Here is a 22,691-nt window from a genome sequence, read left to right on the forward strand (position 1 = left end):
AATATAACAATAGATTAAACAAAATTTTATGTTTAGAAGGTTTTATAGATTATTTATTATATTGCAACTTAAAAATGAACATTGAAATTTTGTTAAGTTCTGCATAATAATATATGATAATACAGTATAATTATGCGAATATTCTTGTTATCATATTTTGTACCTTATACATCTAGAGTTATGACATCTCTACTATTGATGCTAAAGTATGAATATGATATAATGTACAATAATATTGGCAATCTTATATATTTAATACATAGTGCTAGTAAAAACACTGTCTTCTAAAGCTTATTTTCTGATTTTTACAATCAATCATTTCACATGATATTATCTAATACTCTAAAAATCTGCTTTAATACACCTATCTACTTTATTTATCTTTGTACACCAGTAACATGAATGTGTTGAAGGTACAATAGTATCATGAATTGTCAAAAAATGTCTGAAAATATTTTCTAATGAGAGAATAATACAGAGTACATAAAATAAATTGCATTATATTGTTATTGCGCATGCCCAAATGTATTCATATTTGAAACATTATTTATATAAATATATATTTAAATTTATTATCGCTCAGTACCAGTAAAGAAGAAAATTAATGAAATGTTTCATATCAATAATCATTGATTGTAACAGTTAATAGAAAAATAAAAAAAATTTATAGTAAATTGTAAATTAAAAATATTAGCCAAAACTTCAAAAAAAAGTAAATTAAATCAATTACTTTATACATTGCCAAATAAATTGATACATTCTATATTTGCCTGTGTGTTCAACATTTTTATGTTTCGCTAATAATAAATTACTAAAGTAACAAGGCAAGTAAAAATACAGAAAAGAGTAATAGTATTGAGCGAGAGAACTTTTCATTTTCAATTCTATGTGTCAACATGGAGGTGGGCTAGATGTTGGTACAGTGTCAATAGTTTGGGCAGATGATGATGCTACTGTTGATGACTTATTCTCTGTAGTTAACCTTCGCTTAACACACATAAATTGCTCCATCAATTCATGATGAGCTTCTAGTCGTTCAATACAATGCAGACATGCCGTTTTTGGTAATGGATCATTCATGTTTACCTGCACGACAAAAGGGTAAAGTTTTATGACTCCAAATTGAATGTAAACATATTTGTTAATCCTACCACTGTATTGTATAATTTTAAAATAATTCTTTAAAAAAAAAAAAACAAAAAAAATTGAAGTTTCGTTTAGTTACATAAATAAAATTCAAATGTTACATCTTTTCCCAGTAAATGTTATAATAATGTTAATATGAAATAAAAAGAAAAGATATTACTCTAATGCGATGTTTTGTCGCTATATCATCACTGTTATGCATAAATAACGATCTGTACCCTCGCAAAAAAATATAAACAAAAACAGCGACAAACTTAAGTTGGATTTGACGAAATTATAACCAGTCATACGTGGTACTCAAGGTGTAGATGCGAAAATTGAATTATGAATATGTGATAGGAACAGCTTTAAAATTAATAAAGTACAGATGATGATGTTACCGTAATTGGAAGATAAGCGTTTATTTTCTCAGCGAGCTTCATTCTCTCACCCTCTTCGCCGTATATGTGAATCACAAAACGGTTCATTTTACTGCAAAGTCTGCATATAAATCCCGTGATCATAGCTTTATCCGTGCTGCCCATTTTGACTATTTCCTTAAGTTTATTCCTCCCTTTATATATGGCACTTATCGACACCCTGTGATCTCGACACGTACGTCAATAACTTTACGCGTAAGTTATAGTGTTCTATGAAATCTCACAAGATGTTATGCTTCCCTTAAGATTAAGTTTGTTTATCATAGTTCTGAACAACTGGCGCTACTAGCACTGGTTTCTACTACTCTCATCAGGACCGTACATATTACAACGCTTATATTTTTTCTGATTGTCTGCTTGAAGTAACGATGAATGTATAATCTGTTTAAATAAAAGAATTTTAATATTTAATAATGTTTTCGAAGCGTAATATTCAATTAATTTTGGAGTCGATCAATGCCTTCTCGCAAAAAATTGAGAATTATATGAAAAGCTTAGCCTTAGAGTGTTATAAATTAATTGCAAGGAAAAGTTATAAACCTATTTTTTTAATAAAACAAAAAATAGTAGACTGCCTTTCTCACAGCAATATTACTCATCAAATATTTATTATGTAAATTACAATAATTTCTAACAAAATGTACATTCGATTATCGTATGTTTTAATAAAATTCGTATAGCCTTGTCTATAATCATAAACTGAAATTCACTCTTCTAATTCGGAGCAAAGATATTTATTTAGCATTTAGAGCTAAACAAAAACTATGAAGTTTACTTTAAATGATCGAAAGTCAACGAAATCGTATGTTTAAGTTATAAAAAATAGATACATACGTAATCTACGTAGTTTGTAAACGATAACGATATATATTCAATGTTTTATATCATTTTTAAAAATTGAAGATATATTTCTCCGATTTGTGTGTAATTGCTGTTAAAAGAGCTCGCCTGAATATTTTAAATAACACATTTATTTCGATAAAATATGGCGGCGATCAGCTGTCTTCTGTCATAATGACATTCATACTGGTAAACAGATAATCAAATATTTTTAGGGCGTCGTTTGTGTAAGGGTTGTTCGTGAATTACTGTAAATACTTTAAGTTATTCGTCCGTGTCGTGTCGTATTGTTTAGGCACGGGAGAAGTTTGGAAAATAAAAAAGACATATTTCAACGTTGCTCGGCTTGAAGTGAGCGGCAAGTGAACGCAGCTGCGTAAAAAAGCAATATGGTGACTAAGGAATTAATCAACTGTTGAGGATAATCAAGAATACAAATGTTTAATAATATTACCAACTTTTGGGATGGACGGTGGTGAAATTGAGTGATGAGCTTAACGTGATTAAAAGCCTTTCAGAGGCTAAAGAGAGGGAACCATGTGCGATGTGTGTGTTGACTTTCACGACCTTCTGCTCTCCTGTAAGCCAAATGTATACAATATCCTTTGCGTTAACCTATCAAAATTGTACTCCATGTCGCGAACTTTTGCTTTTGCAACGGTCCCCAACATCGTAGCAAAATGACCTAAGCTGCAATATATTTGAGAAAAAAGCTTTACCTAATTTACGATCGCGTAGTATGTTTTCCGAACCTCTCGTATGTGGCATTACAATGTATAACCTTACAGTTTCTGTGGAATCCTAAAGTTTATCGTACCGAATACATCGATACACATTCGACTATTTAAATATTTAAAATCCTATAACGTTTATTACATTATAGTTTCGAAAGTCGTATTTAATATAAGAATTGCACGACATATTTAGCTTGTAAAAGAGAATGAAATTTTTAATGCAAGAGAAACTTGATTAAAATTACTGTAAAGATCATTTATGTTTATATTCATATTTATGTTATTTTCCTCTCATATGTATTATTTTGTCTTACTATGTACTTATGTATAGATGATGAAAGATCATCAAAGGAACAAGATGGATTGGCTACTCTATGTATTTCGGATGTGGACACAACACTACATTATGTTAATCAATGGGTACAAAGGTCTGATATTGTTTAATATAATATACGGATCAATTGCATGAATTTTTATAGGTTTTTAATAGGAGAATTTTATATTTATGTGAGAATCTGTTGTTTCCATATTTTTAGACAATGTATGTGCTGTTATCGAGAAATTAAGAACTTTGATCGATTCATACGATTAACACAAAGTGTTGTATTATGTACATTACAACAATTACAAATTATACAACAAAATGGACAACAGACAAATGTTGAAAAAGCAGCATCCAAAGATGAAAAAGAGGAAGAGGAAAAAGTGAATGAAGGGAAAACAGATGATTCAAACTTTGCACAAAGAGAAACACAAACAAAACAAAACTGGTCTCAACAAGATAGAGAAAAATTATTTCATCTTCTATCAAAGATATTTTTGTTAAACTTTCCTCTTTACATTGCAATGAAACATGGTGGTGCAATTAATCCTTTAGCTCCAGTAAAAGTAATACCATATATCATATATTATTATATGTATCTGTCGAATGTATGATTAAATATGGTTTTTTATTTTATTTAAAGGATGAAGGAGGCTATTGTGAACCTCATGATCCAGAAGTACCAGCTCCTTTAATTAGAGCAGTTTCCACATTTTGTCACCAAGGTGGTTTCAATTTAATGTCTGCTTGTTTTGATATGGAGAATACTCTACCTGTTAGTCTTGCACATTCTATGGTTGCAGTGATTTGTAATTTAAAACTTTGGCTGAATTATGGTAGTGTTATTCAACTTTTTATACCATTGCGCAGTCGTATTATGAAATATATGTGCCGCTTAGGAGACAAAGAATTACGCACACCAGCAGTAAGAACAATGGCAGGTAAATCTTGAGACAAATTATTGATATTGTAATATATATATTCGATTTTTCATTTTATAATCACTATTTTTTAAACTTAGATTTCATGTGGAGTGCTGTAAAGGATCCTATTGACGCTGTTTTACCAAGTTTCGATCGCGATGGATTGGATTTAGCATTTAAATACTTCACTAGTACAACTTTAACTATGAGATTAGCAGGGATAGCTCAGATTAATGCTCATATCACTGCATTCAATGAACTTTGCAATAGCGAAACTGTTGCTGAAGTGGAACAAGTTGGTCATGCATTGGCTGCTTGGTTGACAGAAAATAATATAATAGCTCATATATTTGGACCAAATTTACATGTAGAGGTTATTAAACAAAGTCATATTGTATTAAGTTTCTTAGCTATGGAAGGTAGAATTACATCTTCAGACATGGACACTATGTGGCAAGCTGCACAATTGAAACATTGTGGACGACCTGTATATGATTTGTTGGCTCCCTTAGTGAAACACTTGGCTCCAACTCCAGTTCTACATTTATACTCCTTGTTAGGAAAACTGGAGCCAAAGGACCACACAGAGCAAAGTTTATTCTTGGCATCTGCTTTGATCAAATTTATTTGGACAGCAGGTGGTTCAGGTTATCCAAGAAGCTTAACGATAAAAAATCGGGACATTTTAAGAGGTTCTAGTGGCGTCGGAGGTAGCAGTACTAGCGATCCTAGTGGAATGGATGGAAGTAGTCCAGATGAAGATGAAGAGGAACCTAGTCCTGCACCATCCGAAGGGCCTTCGCCAAGGAAACAGGCTAGAGGTGATAGCAGTGACGGAGAAGGTCCCTTTAAAGCAAAAACTGTGGGTACGACGGTTGTGCAGGCAACTTTAAACGAAGTAGAAGGTTCTATGTTAGAAAAATCTGAATGTAACACTGAATCAATGAAAGAGCCAGCGTGTATTCTACAAGATGATATGAAAGATAAACAAAGTGGTTCAGATGCAGAAGCTGACACAGAAAAATCTAATGCAGAGGAAACTGTTGCTACTGAGAAGAAAAAGAGGAAAGTGTTGAGAAAAAGGAAGAAACCGCAGAAGCGTTCATTAACTAATGTGGCCAAAACGTTGGAAGATATTGTTAACCAAGAAAGTGGAATAAAAACTAAAGATTTAATGTTAGATATGAAAAATAGAGCAGAGGATGTTTTAAACAGTACTTTGGATACTGGTGGATTAGTTTCTTTAGAGGACCCAAAAGGCGTTGATGCGCTAGATCGTGTGAAGCAACAGGCAATGGCTTGGGATCCAGGTGATCAACAAGTTCCAACAACAGGTGCGCTATTAAGGAGAGCCAATAAAAACAAATACATGTCATTGGTAGGACACAATGTTGATCGAGCACCAGATTCTGCAGATACCTCACACGATGAAGATGATAGCGACGTAGCTGGTGTTTTGGCTGCAGCAGATGGGCCTGGTGCTGTTATATCGGAACTTGCTGGTCTGGTACACGCAACAGGGCCGACGTTTTTACCCTCAGGTTTAGATGAAATGCTTTCAGATGAAGAAGGATCTTATAGTAGTAGAATATCAAATAAAAGTGAAAAGAATATGGCGGATTTTGATGGAGAAGAAAGTGGTTGCGAAGAAGAGTTAGCACAATTAGCAGCACGTCATTTAACAGCCATTCAAATGCATGCTTATCAGACACATCATTCCCATCCAACAATGACTATTAGACGATCCGTTTGTCGTCCTCCACAAGTAAGAAGTGTTCGTCAAACAGTTACACGAGTTAGTTCTCAGTTTAACTTGGACACGGTTTGTAAACCTGGAAACACATTATTATGGGATCTTCTGCAAGACGATAAAATCGGTCAGTTAGGAGAAGGTTTAGCATTAGAAGCTGAAAAAGCTTTATGCAATCTACTTTGCTTCAATGTTGATAGATTAATACCTATGAAATTCATAGAAGGTTGCTTAGAAAATCTTGCAACCAATCGTTCTGTAGTGGTCTCTTTACGATTATTACCTAAATTGCTCGCAAGTTTTCAGCAATTTGACGCAATGGACGAACACATGATAACGACGTGGGCAGATCGTGAACGTGGTATGATGAAACACTTTTTCAATAATTTAAAAACGTATACTAGTACAGGACCAAAAAATAATTTGTACTCTCATCAAACAGAAATACAAGTTAGATTACAATTTCTGTCATCGATTTTTTCACCTTTGGGTTCACCTGATTGTTTTCGTCTTAGTCTCGAACAAGTGGATATATTGTGGCAGTGTTTGTCACAAGATCCCACGTGTGCCGATGAACTCTTCAGTTGGCTGCTTAGTCAAGCAAAATCAACGGAGCAACATGCTCTCGGAATGGATACGCTTAAACATTTATGTATGCGTAAACTACCAAGCTTGCCACCAGAAACTATCAGTATGACAGGCCTTAGTCTTTTCCAACAGTTATGTAATTTAGCTCGACTGGCAGCTGCACATTTGGATAGACCTTTAAGAGACGTAGATTCAGTCGGTATGGATTTCTTATGGAGAATCGCGTTGAAGGCGAAGAGTACGGATGTCAGTATGGCGGCTATACAATACTTAAATGGATATTACATGTCCAGACAATTAACACAAGAAGCAGAATTTGTTTCACAGTGTATGACTCACCTTGCTGCAGCCAGCGCTGATTTAGAAACGAATGAAGAAGCTAGTTTGCGCTGCATACAAAGAGCTCTGTTATTGTTGAGGACACATCTTGAAGCTTTCCGAAAAAGGTATGCATATCATTTGCGTCGCTGGGTGTTAGAAGGCAGAGGTGCTGGTAGTCATGTGGCTATGAACACTTCAGAGAAAGGCCAGCAATTGAGAATCTTTGTGCAGCCTGCTGGAATTCCCGAGAAAACCAGTTTTACCCTTCTCAGTACTGACTATGTTGCTGACTTGAGAGCAGAAGTTGCTAAATGGTGGGACGATACGCAAAATAATCAAGAAAAATCGTCGTCCACTACGAATTCAAATCAGAATAATGGATCAGTATTAGGGTCTCTACTTACGGATGGCCCGATTAGAATGATTACGCAGGGTCAGGAGTTAACTATCGATTTCGATGAGAAGACATTGCAAGAAATGGGCTTTAAAGATGGACAGCTAGTGTTCATATCTCCTGGCGCAGGCCGAAGCAACGGTACAGGTAGATGTAATAAACGGGACATGGACTCGCCATCACTTTTACCACCTCCACCTCGAGAATCTTTACCAACGTTATTGTTGCTACGGCCACAGTATTTTGAACAACTCTTCACGCTAATGAGAACTCTGAGTGCTATGAAAACGGTTGTTAAAGGAGGACAGGAAATTCCTCATACAAAGGCTCAAGTACTTTCTAGAAGAGTTTGGGACACATTGACTTTACTGCCGACCAGCCCAACTTTGCTAAGAGGTTTTCAGAAGTTGGGAGAAACGACCCTGCCAGAACTACTAGATCCTGCTAGTCCTCAAAAATTGATGTATTCTTTATATATAGTAGAATCTTTAAGTAGACGTAGTGCAACGAGCCAGCCTTACGCTGTCAATTCTACGTCTTCTGCAGCTACACACGAGGGCGGAGGCGATGCAGATGATAATCACGAAGACAAAGAAAAGGATGTTGCTTGGTCTACATTATTTGTTCAACATGGTGGCTTGCGTCATTTGTTTGATATTTTTATGTCGGGATGTTTAGAGCAGGGAGATGGTAGCGAATGGCAGCAGGACTGTCTCGCTAGTTTATTGAAGCAACTGTGTCACTTAGGTGTTGTTAAAGAAGAAAAGAAACGAAGCAAAGTGGACAAGTTGCTTGTACCTAAACTAAGTGAAGCAATGCTTTCTATGATGAACGTAGACGCTGTCATGGCTCGAATAACGAGTATACTAAACGAAGCTTCTTTGCCCAGGGATCCGAATCATTATAAAACAGGACTTTTCGGAAGATCTCAAGTCATACATTATACTATGGCTTTATTGGTTTGTTGGGTACACAGTGATGAAACGGTCAGGCAGTATCTTTTCTCGTCTGCAGAACCCTTTGGAAAAACGTGGTTGCGAAGATTGGTCTTGGAAGATCCAGAACCAGCAGTGAGAAGGGAAGTTTGTACAGCGTTATATAGATTATGTCTAGGCACTACCGGAGCTGAAGACGACAATTCTGATGTTTCTACCTTAATTGTACCAATGCTGAACACGTTATTAGAACATCTTGTAATTGCAGAAGCTATGCAGCCTTCCCATCGTAAACCAGATTTACCGCTACATTTACATCCAGTGCTCGATGATGGTAAAGAGCCTTACGGACCTGCCTGTAGAGATTACTTTTGGCTTGTTTGCCGATTAGTGGATTCTCTCCCGGAAGAAGCCATCAAAGAAAATTCAGATGATTCAAATTTAACGATAGATCTCGAGGCATTAGCAATAAGAGTAATCGATTCTGTTCTAAATAGAGAACATCTCGAAACGCGACACAATACCGTAGAAGATGACGGATTAGTTGGATTACTAAATCTTACTTGCAATATTATGACGCATAATCCACCTTGTAAACAGGGAAAAATTGGCCAAAATTTGTTACACGAAGTATTCGATTTTCTTTTCGCATTGCCAAATCCTCGATCGAAACATGTTCCAAAATGTAAAAGTCAAGTCTCTAGATCGGCAGCTTTTGATCTTTTGGTTGAGCTCGTTAAATCTGCTCCTGATAATTATAGAATCCTTCACGAGAAACTGATAGCTCAACATAAGCCTGGTCCTCATTCTCCATACCCATGGGATTATTGGCCACACGAAGATGGACGTTCCGATTGTGGATATGTCGGTCTGACAAACTTAGGTGCAACTTGTTACATGGCTAGCTGTATGCAGCATTTATATATGATGCCTCAAGCGCGTGTATCTATATTAGGTGCTGATTGTAATAGAGCGAATAAGCACCAGCTTACATTAAGAGAATTACAGAGGATGTTTGCCTATCTTTTAGAATCTGAAAGAAAAGCGTACAATCCTCGCAGTTTTTGTCGAGTATATACTATGAATCATGAACCTCTAAATACTGGAGAGCAAAAAGATATGGCTGAGTTCTTTATAGATCTCGTATCCAAATTAGAAGAAATGACATCAGATTTAAAGAATTTGGTGAAAACGCTATTCTGTGGTGTAATATCTAACAATGTTGTATCACTAGATTGCGAGCATGTGAGCAGAACGCTGGAAGAATTTTATACTGTGCGTTGTCAGGTCGCCGACATGAGAAATCTTTATGAAAGTTTAGACGAAGTTACAGTTAAAGACACTTTGGAAGGAGACAACATGTATACATGTTCGCAGTGTGGCAAAAAAGCAAGAGCAGAAAAGAGAGCGTGTTTCAAGAAATTACCACATATACTGTGCTTCAATACTATGCGCTATACGTTTAATATGGGAACTATGTTAAAGGAGAAAGTAAACACACATTTTAGTTTTCCATTAAGATTAGACATGTCTGGATACGTCGAGAAGAAACTTATGCCGCAACATTATCAAGAAGAAAAAAAAGCATCTGAGAAAAGAAAATCTGAAGGAGATTGTCAAACAGCGTTAGAGAATGATACTGAAGAAGAAGAAATGGAACACTATCAATACGATTTAATAGGTGTAACAGTTCATACTGGGACAGCCGATGGTGGACATTATTATAGCTTTATTAGAGATCGCACGTCCCCTAATAAAGATAAGTGGTTTTTATTTAACGATGCTGAAGTTAAGCCTTTTGATCCAAATCAAATAGCAGCTGAATGTTTTGGCGGAGAAATGACAAGTAAAACTTACGATTCAGTTACAGATAAATTCATGGACTTTAGCTTTGAAAAAACAAATTCTGCTTACATGCTTTTTTACGAATGGTGTGCCGATCCTGGGGATCAAGCAAAGGAAGACGAAGCTACTGTTTCCAGTCCGAATGGACGACAGCCTTCTTCACTAGTTCATAAGAATACTAATAAATTACCACCTTTAGAACTGAACAAAGAACTTGAAGATTGGATATGGCAAGATAATATGCATTTTCTGCAGGATAAAAATATATTCGAGCATACATATTTTACGTTTATGTGGCAAATATGCGGCTACATACCACAAACGTTACTTTCCGTGCAACCTGATATAACTGAGATGTCGGCGGATCTTTCAACATCGTTCTTTATGGAAACATTTATCCATGCTAAAGAGAAACCGACTATGGTACAGTGGGTAGAATTGCTAACGAAACAGTTCAATAGTTCAGTTGGTGCATGCGCTAGATTCCTTGAAAGAATGGCTGGTGATTCATGGTGGCCAATTCAAATTCTAGTCAAATGCCCTAATCAAATGGTTAGACAAATGTTTCAAAGGCTATGCATTCATGTGATACAACGATTGCGCGCTACTCAAGCACCTTTGTATCTTCTTTGCGACGAAGAGAATGATATAAACACTGTGGGGACACGATCATGCGTAACAAGATTCGTAAGAATGCTCTTATCTCTCATGGAACATGCGAAACAACATTTGAAACATCTCACTGAATATTTTAGTTTTTTATATGAGTTTAGTAAAATGGGCGAGGAAGAAACACTTTTTCTAATAAGAGTACAGGCTATATCAACAATGGTAAACTTCTATCTCGGGCACAAGACACACGAATTTGTTGATGCAGTTAGCGAAGAAGAGGAGGAGGAAGAAATTGTCGCCATGCCAACGGAGAAGTTAAGGCCCGCCTCTTTAGATAAAATGATCACCTTGATAGCAACTTTGGTTGAACGTAGTAGAGGACCTGATCACAGATTAGCATTGTCTCCTGCGGATCTTAGCGCTGTAGCTGGAGGCAAAGGATTTCCCTTTTTATACCAACAAACACGAGATGTTATTAATCTTAACCAAACGCGAAACTTAATTCAATCCTTGTGTCGCTGGAATGACAGATTAGCAATACACATTGTAACAATGATATTTCAAGCTATAACTAAGCATACAGACATGTGCCAACCATTCTTCAAACTTCTGACACTACTGACAGAAAGTTCAGGACCGAGCGGATTACCTTGTATGACACAGTTGATTTTGGGAAGAGTATGGGAGGCAGCTAGAGTCGCACCACACGGAGCACTGGAATGGTTGGCTTTAGCTGTAACAAGAAGCAAGCTCGCACATGCTTGGGTGTTACAGGGATTAGACACATGGTTGCAGCATTTCCTGTTGGAGCATTCAAATCAAAGAGTTCGCGCTGCAGCCGCATTTCTTCTCGTATCATTGGTTCCATCTCCCCATTTCAGACAGGGCTATCGTAGTGCCCACAGGCTGGGTTTAGGATGCAATACCTCTAGAGAATTACAACTATCACCAGAAGCTACTTTGATCTTGCATCAAATATATACAGCACTACTAAGACTACTCCAACCTGCAAGACATTATATCGATATACAGACTCATGGTACGATGAAACTCACTGCCTATTTTGCATTGCTCACATATTGTGTTGTTTCCAAGACGGAAAAGTTAATGGTAAGTACAGTATAATATTATACTTCGTAACAGAATTATGTGACAATACCTGGTTTTCAGTTCGGTCAGTATCTCAATGATTTATGGACACTATTTCATCCTAAACTTTCTGAGCCTAGCATTCCGGTGCACCATAACAAGCAAGCTGTACTGTTGTTTTGGTATCACGTTTGCTCAGATTGTCCAGAAAATGTTGCTCTTATATTACATAATCCGCATATAACTAAAAACATTGCATTTAACTACATACTGTAAGCATTGCCTTTCTTTAGACAGTGGCAGAAATTAGATCATCTTCTTTAACTTGTACATATTTTTTTAGAGCTGATCACGAAGACCAGGATGTGGTATTATTTAACAGAGTAATGTTACCAGCCTATTATGGTTTGTTACGACTTTGCTGCCAACAATCACGCACTTTCACCAGACAATTAGCTGCGCATCAAAATATTCAATGGGCATTTAAAAACATCACACCTCATCCTACTCAATATTCAACTGTAAGATTCATGCTTATAATATAACATGAACTTGTACAATTTATTACATATCATATTCTTTCTATTCATAGGCTGTAGATGAACTATATAAGTTAATGCAGTTATTAGTTGCAAAGCACCCCGATCAAACAGAACAAGAAGAAGCTGAAATCGCATCATTTAGGAGAGGAACATTGTCATCTTATTTACAAGGATTAGATGGACGATCATGTTGGGCTACATTGATCTCTGCATTTCGGTAAAACATTTAATATAATTCTTTTTCTAGCACGTGATTTAACAACGTAAATTGAATATACATCCACTAATTCATATTTTACAGTATCCTCATTGAATCGGATGATGATCGTTTGTATGTTGTATATAACGGTGGATTAAGTATGGCTCTGGAAGCATTTCATATGCTACACATTATGTATCACGAAGCAACAGCATGTCACGTCGCTGGGGATTTAGCTGAACTGATAGCCATTATTGTGGAATTCGTACGATGCATCAGAACCGCAAGGGACGGCCCCGACGCGAGAAATATATTGGCGAATTGCAAAGAATGGCCAGATATTTTGCGAAAATTAGCGACGTTGTTGAATACCTACAATCCTTCAGACATGCGAAATCTTGCTATAGATCTTCTAAAAGAGCTTGTTATGCTCGTCCCTGCTGAAGCTATATTAATTTTAGCACCATTGCTCTCACACTGCCATGCAGCTCTTCAAGAGTCTCACGCCGCTGTTCCACCTGGTCCATATCTTCCAAGAAGATCTACTCCACCTGGGAAGATGCCTACTCGGCCTGCTAGGCCGATGGTTCAAATGGCAGTGCCACACTCCCAGTTGGAAGCATCGAAAGGAGTAGATCCAGAATACGATAGCGCCTTGCTAGAGTTTTATTTGCCGTATCACGAACTCATCGACGTAATGTGCAGATTAGCAATCAACAACGACTGCATGACAGACACATTAGTTAATTTGAGCGCTATGTTAGGATTCGAAGGTGAGATATTAGTCGTGAAACCTTATGAAACATATTGCTGTTTATAACCAAAAGGTTTGATTACAGGTGTCCCATTACACTTAGCGCTGTTTCCTAGACTATGGTTAGACGTTCATGCAGCTACACACATTGACAGAAAACATATTGCATCTCTTCTTTGCTCTTCCTATACTGTAGACTATGTAGATGCTGTGCTACTGGATGAGAGGTCGTCGTTAGGAGTGCCAGCTATCCACGCCTTTCTCAAGACTTTCTTTCCCAAACTTGCTAACCATGTACTGACTGAACAAACCTGTTTACTTATCGACAACTTAGTTAGCTCCATGGTGGCAATGGTGGAAGCGGTTGACATTCAAGCATCTGCGCACAGATTAACCGGGGATTTAAGAGCGTTAGCTCTTGTCTACAGCAGCAGTACAAGACTGAAACCACCATCTAGTTTGCTACCAGCCCTAGAGACTCTGTTATCTCGAACTAAAGCCATTAAAGTGAAAGAATCCAGTCAACAGGAAATAGAAGCACCCTCGAAGAAACGGAAGTTCAATGTTAGTGAAGACGGTGAAACAACTGATAAGGAATTGCATTTACCAACTAAAGAACATAACGAGCAGAAAAATGTGTCTGATATAGAAGTCGAAGAGAAAGATAAAACAGAAATAAATGATGTGGCTTCTTCCGACTCTGGAGATGACAAAACCATATCAAGGCACAAGAATAATGTTCAGTCGGAAAGTATTCCTACGAGTGGCAGCACGGTATCACCAAGTTTAATCGACACCAACAATTGTACGAATCAGTTAAGATGTTCACTGACTAATGTCTCTTGGCTTGAAATGCTGGAGAAAACAATAGTTGATCTACAAATGATTGTGCAATTGCAAACAAAGAGCAATTAATTCTGTATATGTTTTCGAATGGTGCTTTTATGGCGTAGAAGCATATAATACAGGACTGAGTTCACGTGTAATTGTGTGTGGTTCTCCTTAAGATAAACGGTACAAACGTTCGTTCGGTTATGTGCGTTTCAAATTTAGATGAACAAATTTTAGTGCGTTTGTGTTCCATTAAAAAGTAAAAGAAAAAAATAGATACATATGTCACTGTATATGTATCGAATGAATGCGATTTATTTTCCAAATGTAGGCGAATAAGATATTTTTTATCGGTTTAAGTTATACTAACATAAACGAAATAGAGAGAAAAAAAAGAAAAGAAAATATGGATCAGAATCGAATGATTTTCATTTTAAATAATAAATGTTCGTTAGTGCTGTGAGATCACCTATCTCTTGGCAACATATTTACATGCACTTTGGCATGTGCAACAATACAAGCCGCCCAGTATTCATTAACAGGAATTGTGAAAAGCCTTGAGATAGTATAAGAGTTATGATACAAAAGCTTTATTAAACCTATTAATCATTTTTTCTGTACTTTGTCTCGACTTTTGAGGGGTTTCACAGGGTTCTTTAAGTTTTTCAAGGTAAAGTATAATAATAATAGTATTTTTTCAATCAAGCTTCGGAGTTGTCTATGTTTAAATATTTACACATTGATCTAGAAGCTGCATTAACTTGTCATTGTAACATACTTTCCATTGTATTCTAATGTGTTGTTTAAATGATGATTAATCATGTAATTTATAAATGAGTACTTTTATCATATATATGTAGATCATTGCACGTCTTTCCAACTAATTTATATATGATAATATTATGCTATTTTGTTCCCTTGTATTTGATATAATGTGCATATAAATTAGGGAATACTTTATTTATTTTTTTTTCTGTTATATAAAACATACCATAACAATTCTTTTAGATTTAATTTTGATGTCGCGAATGTATTTTGTTGCATTTATAATTTTCACTTCCTACAAAATTTTCGTAATCATTTACGTTTCATGATAAGGATCACGATTATTTTATTATTTTCTTTTGTAAAACAAAAAAATTAACTTTAATTCAAAAATAAAAAAGGAAGCTTCAATTACTCTCTACCATTCGTAATTCGCACTAAAACTTTTTAATTATGATGATTATAAATAAAAAATTATAATACTGGCAATATTGGTAGATTACTCTCTTTTTTGTTGTATGGCAAAAACAGAAATAAAGACATCTCACATCACAAATGAACAATCGTGAAATTTTTAAATAATTCGACAAATAAGAAAAATTACAAGGGAACGTTTTTATGATAAAAATTTCAATGAAAGAAAATCGGAAACATATCCATTACAAGATCTACACTCTTCATTTACATACGTATTCTACTTCGTTACTGTAACATCAAATAACTGTATATCATGGGCAAAAATTAATTTTTATTTTTATCATATATATTTTTTCTATTTTTTGAGTTGTTCTATAGTTGAATTACTTCGTCGCTGTTCGTCGAACATTTTCAGAATTTCATATCTAAGTTTTAAATTTTTTCGATGATTCTCTGTTTAAGAAGCAAATGCAAGAGTATAGTTGCTCGTAAAACAGTATTTGCACCAATATATATTTCAAGAAATGTGTTTCATTTTGTAGTTCATTTTAATTTGTACTAGTTCAGTATGTCAACGAATCTACTGAACGTATTCTAATCATCAAGCGAAATAGATTCCTTGAAATATTGCCTTCGAGGTATCCAAAATACTGTTTTACCTAGCTAAACTAAAAGAAATCGTGATTTATTGTATACGCTTATACGTGGTGAGTGCATGCACACACATTCACACAGAGACAGACATGTACACACGTATAATAGCCAGAAGCACGTTCTCGTCGTCATAATTTGAGCTTAATTGTCAAACGATGGCACTAAAGTATATCTCGTCCAATTTAAAGTTCAAGAATTACCATGTGTGTTTACAAATTCGAGGATACGCGTAATCGACGAATGACTGAACAGCGAAAGCGAGACGAATGTTAAAAAGTAAGATTGTACGGTGTTCTTGTGCGAGATACTTGTTTCTTCAACGCGTTAACGTTACTTAATTAGCTAAGATGGGAAGACAATGATCTGAACGAATGTTTTTTGGCAAATATCGAAAAATGTTCAAAAAAAAAGGTCTGAGACTTTGGGGGCTTATTATTCTCACTAAGAAGAGTAAAAAAAAGTGAGCCCCTACAGTCTTACACTCTGTATAGTATTCAATTTCTTTCAATTTAAGCTCTGATAAAACAAATACGAATCAACCTTAAAAGGTGATTCCTGTACTCTATAAGCTCGTTGCTGGTAACGAGTCGCAAGATTCTAGCGAGTTGAAGACGGTACATCTCGTTCAGTATCCCTCGATCATTCTACTTCCTTTTTAATCCAATTCGGTAGAAATTGTACAGAAATTTCTTTTTTGCTTTTTCCCAAAATGATAGACCGAATATTGTACTACTTCAAAAAGTTTTCGTTACTCACCAAAAAGCATTCATTCGAGTCGTTACCGTTTCCAGTGTAAAGTGACCACGTCTCAAACAGTACTTCGAACGATGTTGATCTGCTTACGAACGAGAAGCAACGTTTCGCGCAATGTAAAACAACAGCTTTTGAATGCAGCTACCGATGGCCATATTTTATTGTCATTACCTTCTAGGATGCGAATGCGATAAGTATTTAAAAAACGAGGAAGAAGAATGATGTGTAAGCGAGATCGTTGATGACAAGCTTTCTCGTGTGAGTGGTTTTTTCCAAGGACGTTTTAAGTGTCACATTCTATTAAGGAAGTTCGTTCTCTTGGTATATTAACATCGTTAATGAATATCATGAAAAACCAAACACGTTGGGTAGATTTCACAGGAAACCAAATAAGTACGTTGGTGTCCACTTTATTGTCCGCAGTCCAGTAGTATACATGAACATTTATCTTAGAGGAAGGCTTGAGAGTTCTATTAAACGAATACGAAAGAACAAGAGTGACTGACGACGAAATCGAGACGAACTCGGTTGGGATCGGTCGATAGGTTATAAAAAGAAATATACTTAAGTATCGAAACACCTCTTTGAGGATTTTGTTTATCTTAGATACGCAGCTCGAAACTCACTCTGAGACCCTTTTTCTAAGAATTGATGAGGATAGTGGTGGATGCTAAAGTGGGCACCACTGTACTGGTATCTGTTTCATAAAAGCACAGTAGGACCTTAATGAACTAACTTAATGGTCAGATTAAAAATTGAAATAGCCTATTAATGACCCATTTTTGTATGTTCTGGAAATTATTGTGATACTTCAATTTCAAATTTTTCTAGTGTCGTACATTTCAGTCAGGGTCCTATTGTACTTTTATCGTTAATTGATTAAATAATCGAGAGGGATATCAAAGATCGTGGATAATTATGACTCGGTTAATCGAGGACCTACTGTACCGTGTAACGTTTCAAACTGTACTTCTAATATTCGACGTATTAAGTAATTGTGATGGGAATACTGTGATTAGTGATTCTTAGGTCTATTTCCGCTAATTTACAAAAAGAAAAAGAGGAAACAAAACTAAATACGGACGCGATGAGACTTGTTCGTACACGCACAGACGTTACAATGAATTTTCCACTAAATCAAGTATTTTTAACAGTCATATGTCGATGATCGATTTAGTTCAATAGAATCGGAAATATTGTAATAATCGAAAGCTCGAAAATAAGGTGAAAGAAACGGACATGCAAAGAGACGTATAGATCGTATAGAAGTACGTGCGTGAGAAGCATTTACATTTACTTTTAATATTCGAATCGTGACGAATGCCTTTGTCTTATGAAACGCGTTTCGATAATCTCCGTATTTATAAATAACAAAAGAAGGAAAAAACGAAAGAAAAAGATAAAAAATACGATACACGTGATAGAACGCTTGTGCTTTCGAGTAATTCAATTCGGAGGTGGTTAAGACTGTATAAAAAAAAATACAACTTGGGGGCGTACTAAAAGATACTTTCATCATTTTATCAGTCTTCCGAACGTATCGGAACTATTTCGCCAGATTTGTATCTTCAGCATGTGTTTACATTTATGTATTCATTTATATATTTAAGGTGTATAGTTTTTGATCGATGATAAATAAAGTCTTTTCATTTTAAACTTTATCATAAGAAAACGTTTTTGTTGCTTCTGAGTCCTCGCGAACCGATTCATCTGTATTTTATTGAAAACAGATCACTGATGATCAAAGTACTATAATAATCTTAAATTCGAGTATAGAAGTGGACACTTTTTACATTGATTTTGTATTCTATATTATCAAATTTCAAAAAAATTAAACTGTTTCTTTACTGGTGGACTAAAAAAATTAAAACTTAATTTTTTTTAATAAAATTGTTTTGTGGTATTCCTCATTTTTCCCCTTACTTCGTTTTTAAAAGTATGCAGTTATCTACTGCGGCTTATTTGCCTCTTCGTTTACATATGTGGTAGTATGTGCACACATGGGGTTCCGCATAAAGTACCGCATAACTTTATCTGTGTGCGTGCGTAAACTAGACAGTGCTCGACAGTGACAGTATTCTAATTTCATTTCTTATCGCTATCAGGCCGTGTATATAAACCGTACTCATTAAAGTACTTTTTTTTAACAAAATGCTCAACACTAGGAAAATTTCAAATTGAATTATAAGCGCACAAAAAGGAAATTGATTACGTATACAGAATGGACAATACGCGATCGCCTATGGATAACCTCTTTAACATGCTGTCAGGCTTCAGCGCGGGTCACGAAAAAGCTTTGAAGCAGGGCATTTACAATGCCGTGGCATTGTTTCTGCTATGCTTGGTTTCGGCAGCTGGGTACGGACTGTACATTATATTACGTCCATTCGTAAAACCCCTGATCTGGGCCCTGTTATGTGGTTCCGTTCTATTCCCTTTCAAATGTTCATTAACTACTGTTGTACAGTCATGGTTCGAGGAAACAGAAGCATCTCACACACCTCTGATCATAAACTTAACGCTGTTGCCCATACAAATTATGGACAAGATCTCTGATAGTCTGGGAACATTTCTATGGGGACATATTAAATATATCACTGGTATGCTCTTAGCTGGAACATTGGTCTTTGGTTTATGTAATTATACACCTACTATATTGTCTTGTCTTGGAGAAATATGGAGAATATGTTCAATCTTCAATACCATTCTTGGATTCTTCATAACATCGTGCAATATTTATACGGTACTTATTCAAAATTTCATTAATGGTGTATAAAATAATGATGCATCAATGAGCTATATAACTGTTATTTTGTTACAGATTATTGTTATACTTGTGGGACACTTGATTACGTTATATGTTTATTGGACACCGAGTAATTCTACTTATTTCCGTTATGTTTCATTTGTTGTATGGTTCATAATTAGTTTATATCTTTCCAATATACTGGGATCTTATCAAATTGTTATATTTTTAACGTTACAAGTATTATACTTGGTAGGATTTGTTTATGAAGTAGTATATATTATGGAGAATGAAGAGTTAGAAGGCAAATATATGACTTTTGTGGAAGCAATGCACTTTGCATTAACAAATAATGTAACTATAAGTGCTCAAGAAGACACATTAGCTCCATTAAAGAGTGAGGAGTCAAAGGCAAATATTGTTGAAAAACAAAACATAGATGTTGGAACAAGCAATACAGATCAAGAAAATACAAAAGCTGCTTCCACTTCAGTAATGCCAGATACTGGTGTTAGTTCAAAGTTGTCTAAGAAATCAATGTCACTGGATGCTGGTGTTGGTATAGCATCGGCAAGTCACAAATCACGACCTACATTGAATGTTCCATCTAATAATATGACATTACGTGAACGCTATCTTTTAAGAAGATTGAAATCTGAATTAAGATTAACAATAGATATAGATAATGATAAAGTTGATACAGATAAATACATGTATGGAGCATTGTATGCCTGCATTTGTATGCTTTTGTGGAAACACAGGTGGATGATATATATTTTGATGATTCCCACAGCTATTTATATTATTAAGCAATTTGGTATATATTTTGGATTATGGAAAATGATAAGAAATCAATTTAACATTTGTATAGAAGTTCTAAAAATATGGTGTATAAAGAGACAACAAGCGCTTTTACCAGCTAATGTTAGAGGTTTATACAAAGTTGGAATTATTATTGATAAAAAGTTGACAACAGCTTTGAAAGTTTCAGTTGATACTGTTGCAACGACTGCTGTGATTGTTGGATTAGTTGTGTTTACTACTTGTGCATCTATTTTTATAACAATACAGGTACTATATATATGATATCTTATAGATTCTTTTATTATTTCAATTGGTTCTCATTGCAGGTTTATACAGAAAGTATGCATCTTATTCAAATTACGGGAGAAATACTTAATTCATCTTTAATAAATAATCCAGATATTGATTGGTTACCAGAGGAGTGGGAAAATTCAGTTAATAGTGTGTTGGATAATGCATATACATATGGCCGTGGTGCTATTTCTGACGGAGTAAGAAATATACATATTTTTTATTATTGTATATATCTTCTTAATAATTCGTAATGTGTTATTCAGATAAAAGGTTTGGTGAAAGGTTTAGATCCTGTAAAAGCTGAGCAAATGGAAAAGAAAGTTTTGGAACTTTGGGACAGGCTTTATCAAGCATGGATGATGTCTAATGAAAGTCCAGAGTTTATTGGACCTACTGTGGATGTTACAGCAGCCTATTCAGTGTGGGAAAGTTTCAAAGAAAGTTATGGAAAAACACCTCTACGTAAGATTTTGCATTTAAAATAGAAATCTGTATAGAAATTTGTTTGATATAATGTACATGTTTTTGTGCAGAATTATTTAATATGACCAGCATACAAAATTTTGTGAAAGAAAATATCGGAACCTTCGTGTCAGTATTGGATTCTGTTTGGAGCATTGTTAAGGGCAACATGTCTGTGATATTAACAATTTTTACTGAATTATTTTATATTGTACTCATAAGTGGATCAGCAGTACTCAATTTTGCATTAAGCATGGTAAGTAGTTAATGATAAAAAAAAGTTAAAATATTTCCTATAAAAAAACTTCTTTTTATTTTAGATAGTGTTTTTCACGACACTCTTTTATCTACTTAGTTCAAGTAATAAAACTTACAAGCCAATTGAGCTAACTGCAGTTTTTAGTCCAATTAGCTGTCACAGGTAAATTTTAACATTTATATTAACATATTCTGTAAAATGATATTACAAGTCTCTGTATAAAACATCTATTTTTTATTAACAAGCATCCTTCATGTCGAGGGGTATGTTATATCATAAGAATCTAATTGTATATTTATATACTGATTAATGCAGAAGATTGTACTACCTTATTCACTTGCAGATACGCTATGGCATTACAAGAGGCAGTGATTGGAGTATTTGCCGCGACATTTAAACTTGCTTCATTTTTCGGCATGTGGACTTGGTTTATACATAACATGTTCCAAGTAAAAATTGTTTATTTGCCGTCTACTTTTGCAACAATTCTTGGAGCTATACCATTTCTGGATGCATATTTTGCCTGTATCCCAGCCACTTTGGAACTTTGGTTTACTCGAGGACCTATGATCGCTATTCTGTTCTTCATGTTCCATTTCCTTCCCTGTAATATTGTCGTAACAGAATTTTATAAAGAAATTAAAGGGTATAATAATTATTTAAATACGTATTACGATTTTTGTATTTTATCTTTAGGTTCCTCTTTTTAATTAAGCTTACTTTCCATTTTAGAGGGGGACATCCTTATCTGACAGGCCTTTCTATAGCAGGTGGAGTTTTCTGCTTAGGAGTAGAAGGCACAATTTTTGGCCCATTGCTACTATGTTGCATCATGGTAGCAATTAATTTAAGCCGTCGTTATCTTCATTCACCTTCAGAAGAAGTGATGCCTACGTATTCTGAAATCAAACATTAATATGGATAGAAACGCTGCGCAACAGGGGAGTAATTGGACCTCATAGATAATTTTTTTAAATATAGAGCATGCCAAATGCTACCACTCATGAATGCCTTAAATGAAGCTTAGATTGCAAAGAAAGCTTTAAACTTAGATCTTCCATGGTAACAGCCTACGATTTATAAAGAATATGAAAAAAATGAACTAATTTTCTAGTCTTTAGGAATGTTTTTTGTATGATTTTTATATTTAATTTTTTAACATTGTTTTAATAGAAGTATATAATACTAATATGATCAAAGAAAGTTACATGTGATAAGAAATCTTTATTTACACTTATTAATATAAATATTAATAACTTTTAAGTTATTAATAAGTTTTTACGATATATACTA

The 22,691-nt window shown here is 35.0% G+C and overlaps 3 protein-coding genes and 1 long non-coding RNA gene across 6 annotated transcripts; 2 read left to right on the forward strand and 2 right to left on the reverse strand.

Moving 5' to 3' along the window:
- Positions 1 to 554: 554 nt before the first annotated feature.
- On the reverse strand, positions 555 to 1,811 carry LOC143179725 (uncharacterized). Its single transcript, XM_076379046.1, has 2 exons — positions 1,527 to 1,811; positions 555 to 1,086 (listed from the first exon to the last, which is right to left on the reverse strand). Exons 1-2 carry the CDS (start codon positions 1,668 to 1,670, stop codon positions 892 to 894), a joined length of 339 nt encoding a protein of 112 aa, XP_076235161.1. The 5' UTR covers positions 1,671 to 1,811; the 3' UTR covers positions 555 to 891.
- Positions 1,812 to 3,227, reverse strand: LOC143179726 (uncharacterized). The gene is made up of 3 exons (XR_013001999.1): positions 3,125 to 3,227; positions 2,864 to 2,983; positions 1,812 to 1,946 (listed from the first exon to the last, which is right to left on the reverse strand). It is a non-coding gene; the product is annotated as an uncharacterized LOC143179726 (long non-coding RNA).
- On the forward strand, positions 2,818 to 15,187 carry Puf (ubiquitinyl hydrolase 1 puf). The gene is made up of 10 exons (XM_076379044.1): positions 2,818 to 2,985; positions 3,471 to 3,567; positions 3,676 to 4,027; positions 4,105 to 4,402; positions 4,483 to 11,939; positions 12,000 to 12,190; positions 12,262 to 12,439; positions 12,511 to 12,677; positions 12,762 to 13,432; positions 13,499 to 15,187. The coding sequence occupies exons 1-10, from the start codon at positions 2,943 to 2,945 to the stop codon at positions 14,326 to 14,328; spliced, it is 10,284 nt and encodes a 3,427-aa protein (XP_076235159.1). The 5' UTR covers positions 2,818 to 2,942; the 3' UTR covers positions 14,329 to 15,187.
- Positions 15,188 to 18,900: 3,713 nt separating this feature from the next.
- LOC143179505 (transmembrane protein 245) lies at positions 18,901 to 22,639 on the forward strand. 3 transcript variants are annotated; one of them, XM_076378787.1, is made up of 10 exons: positions 18,906 to 19,191; positions 19,301 to 19,576; positions 19,655 to 20,650; positions 20,710 to 20,874; positions 20,941 to 21,139; positions 21,211 to 21,395; positions 21,460 to 21,560; positions 21,644 to 21,661; positions 21,742 to 22,044; positions 22,131 to 22,639. In XM_076378787.1, exons 1-10 carry the CDS (start codon positions 19,171 to 19,173, stop codon positions 22,312 to 22,314), a joined length of 2,448 nt encoding a protein of 815 aa, XP_076234902.1. In that variant the 5' UTR covers positions 18,906 to 19,170; the 3' UTR covers positions 22,315 to 22,639. The 3 variants fall into 3 exon arrangements, with proteins under 3 accessions (XP_076234900.1, XP_076234901.1, XP_076234902.1); XM_076378785.1 differs by having other exon boundaries at positions 18,901 to 19,576; XM_076378786.1 differs by lacking the exon at positions 21,644 to 21,661 and having other exon boundaries at positions 18,901 to 19,576.
- Positions 22,640 to 22,691: the final 52 nt, after the last annotated feature.

This window comes from Calliopsis andreniformis, chromosome 5 (assembly GCF_051401765.1).
Source record: "Calliopsis andreniformis isolate RMS-2024a chromosome 5, iyCalAndr_principal, whole genome shotgun sequence".
NCBI lineage: Eukaryota > Metazoa > Arthropoda > Insecta > Hymenoptera > Andrenidae > Calliopsis > Calliopsis andreniformis.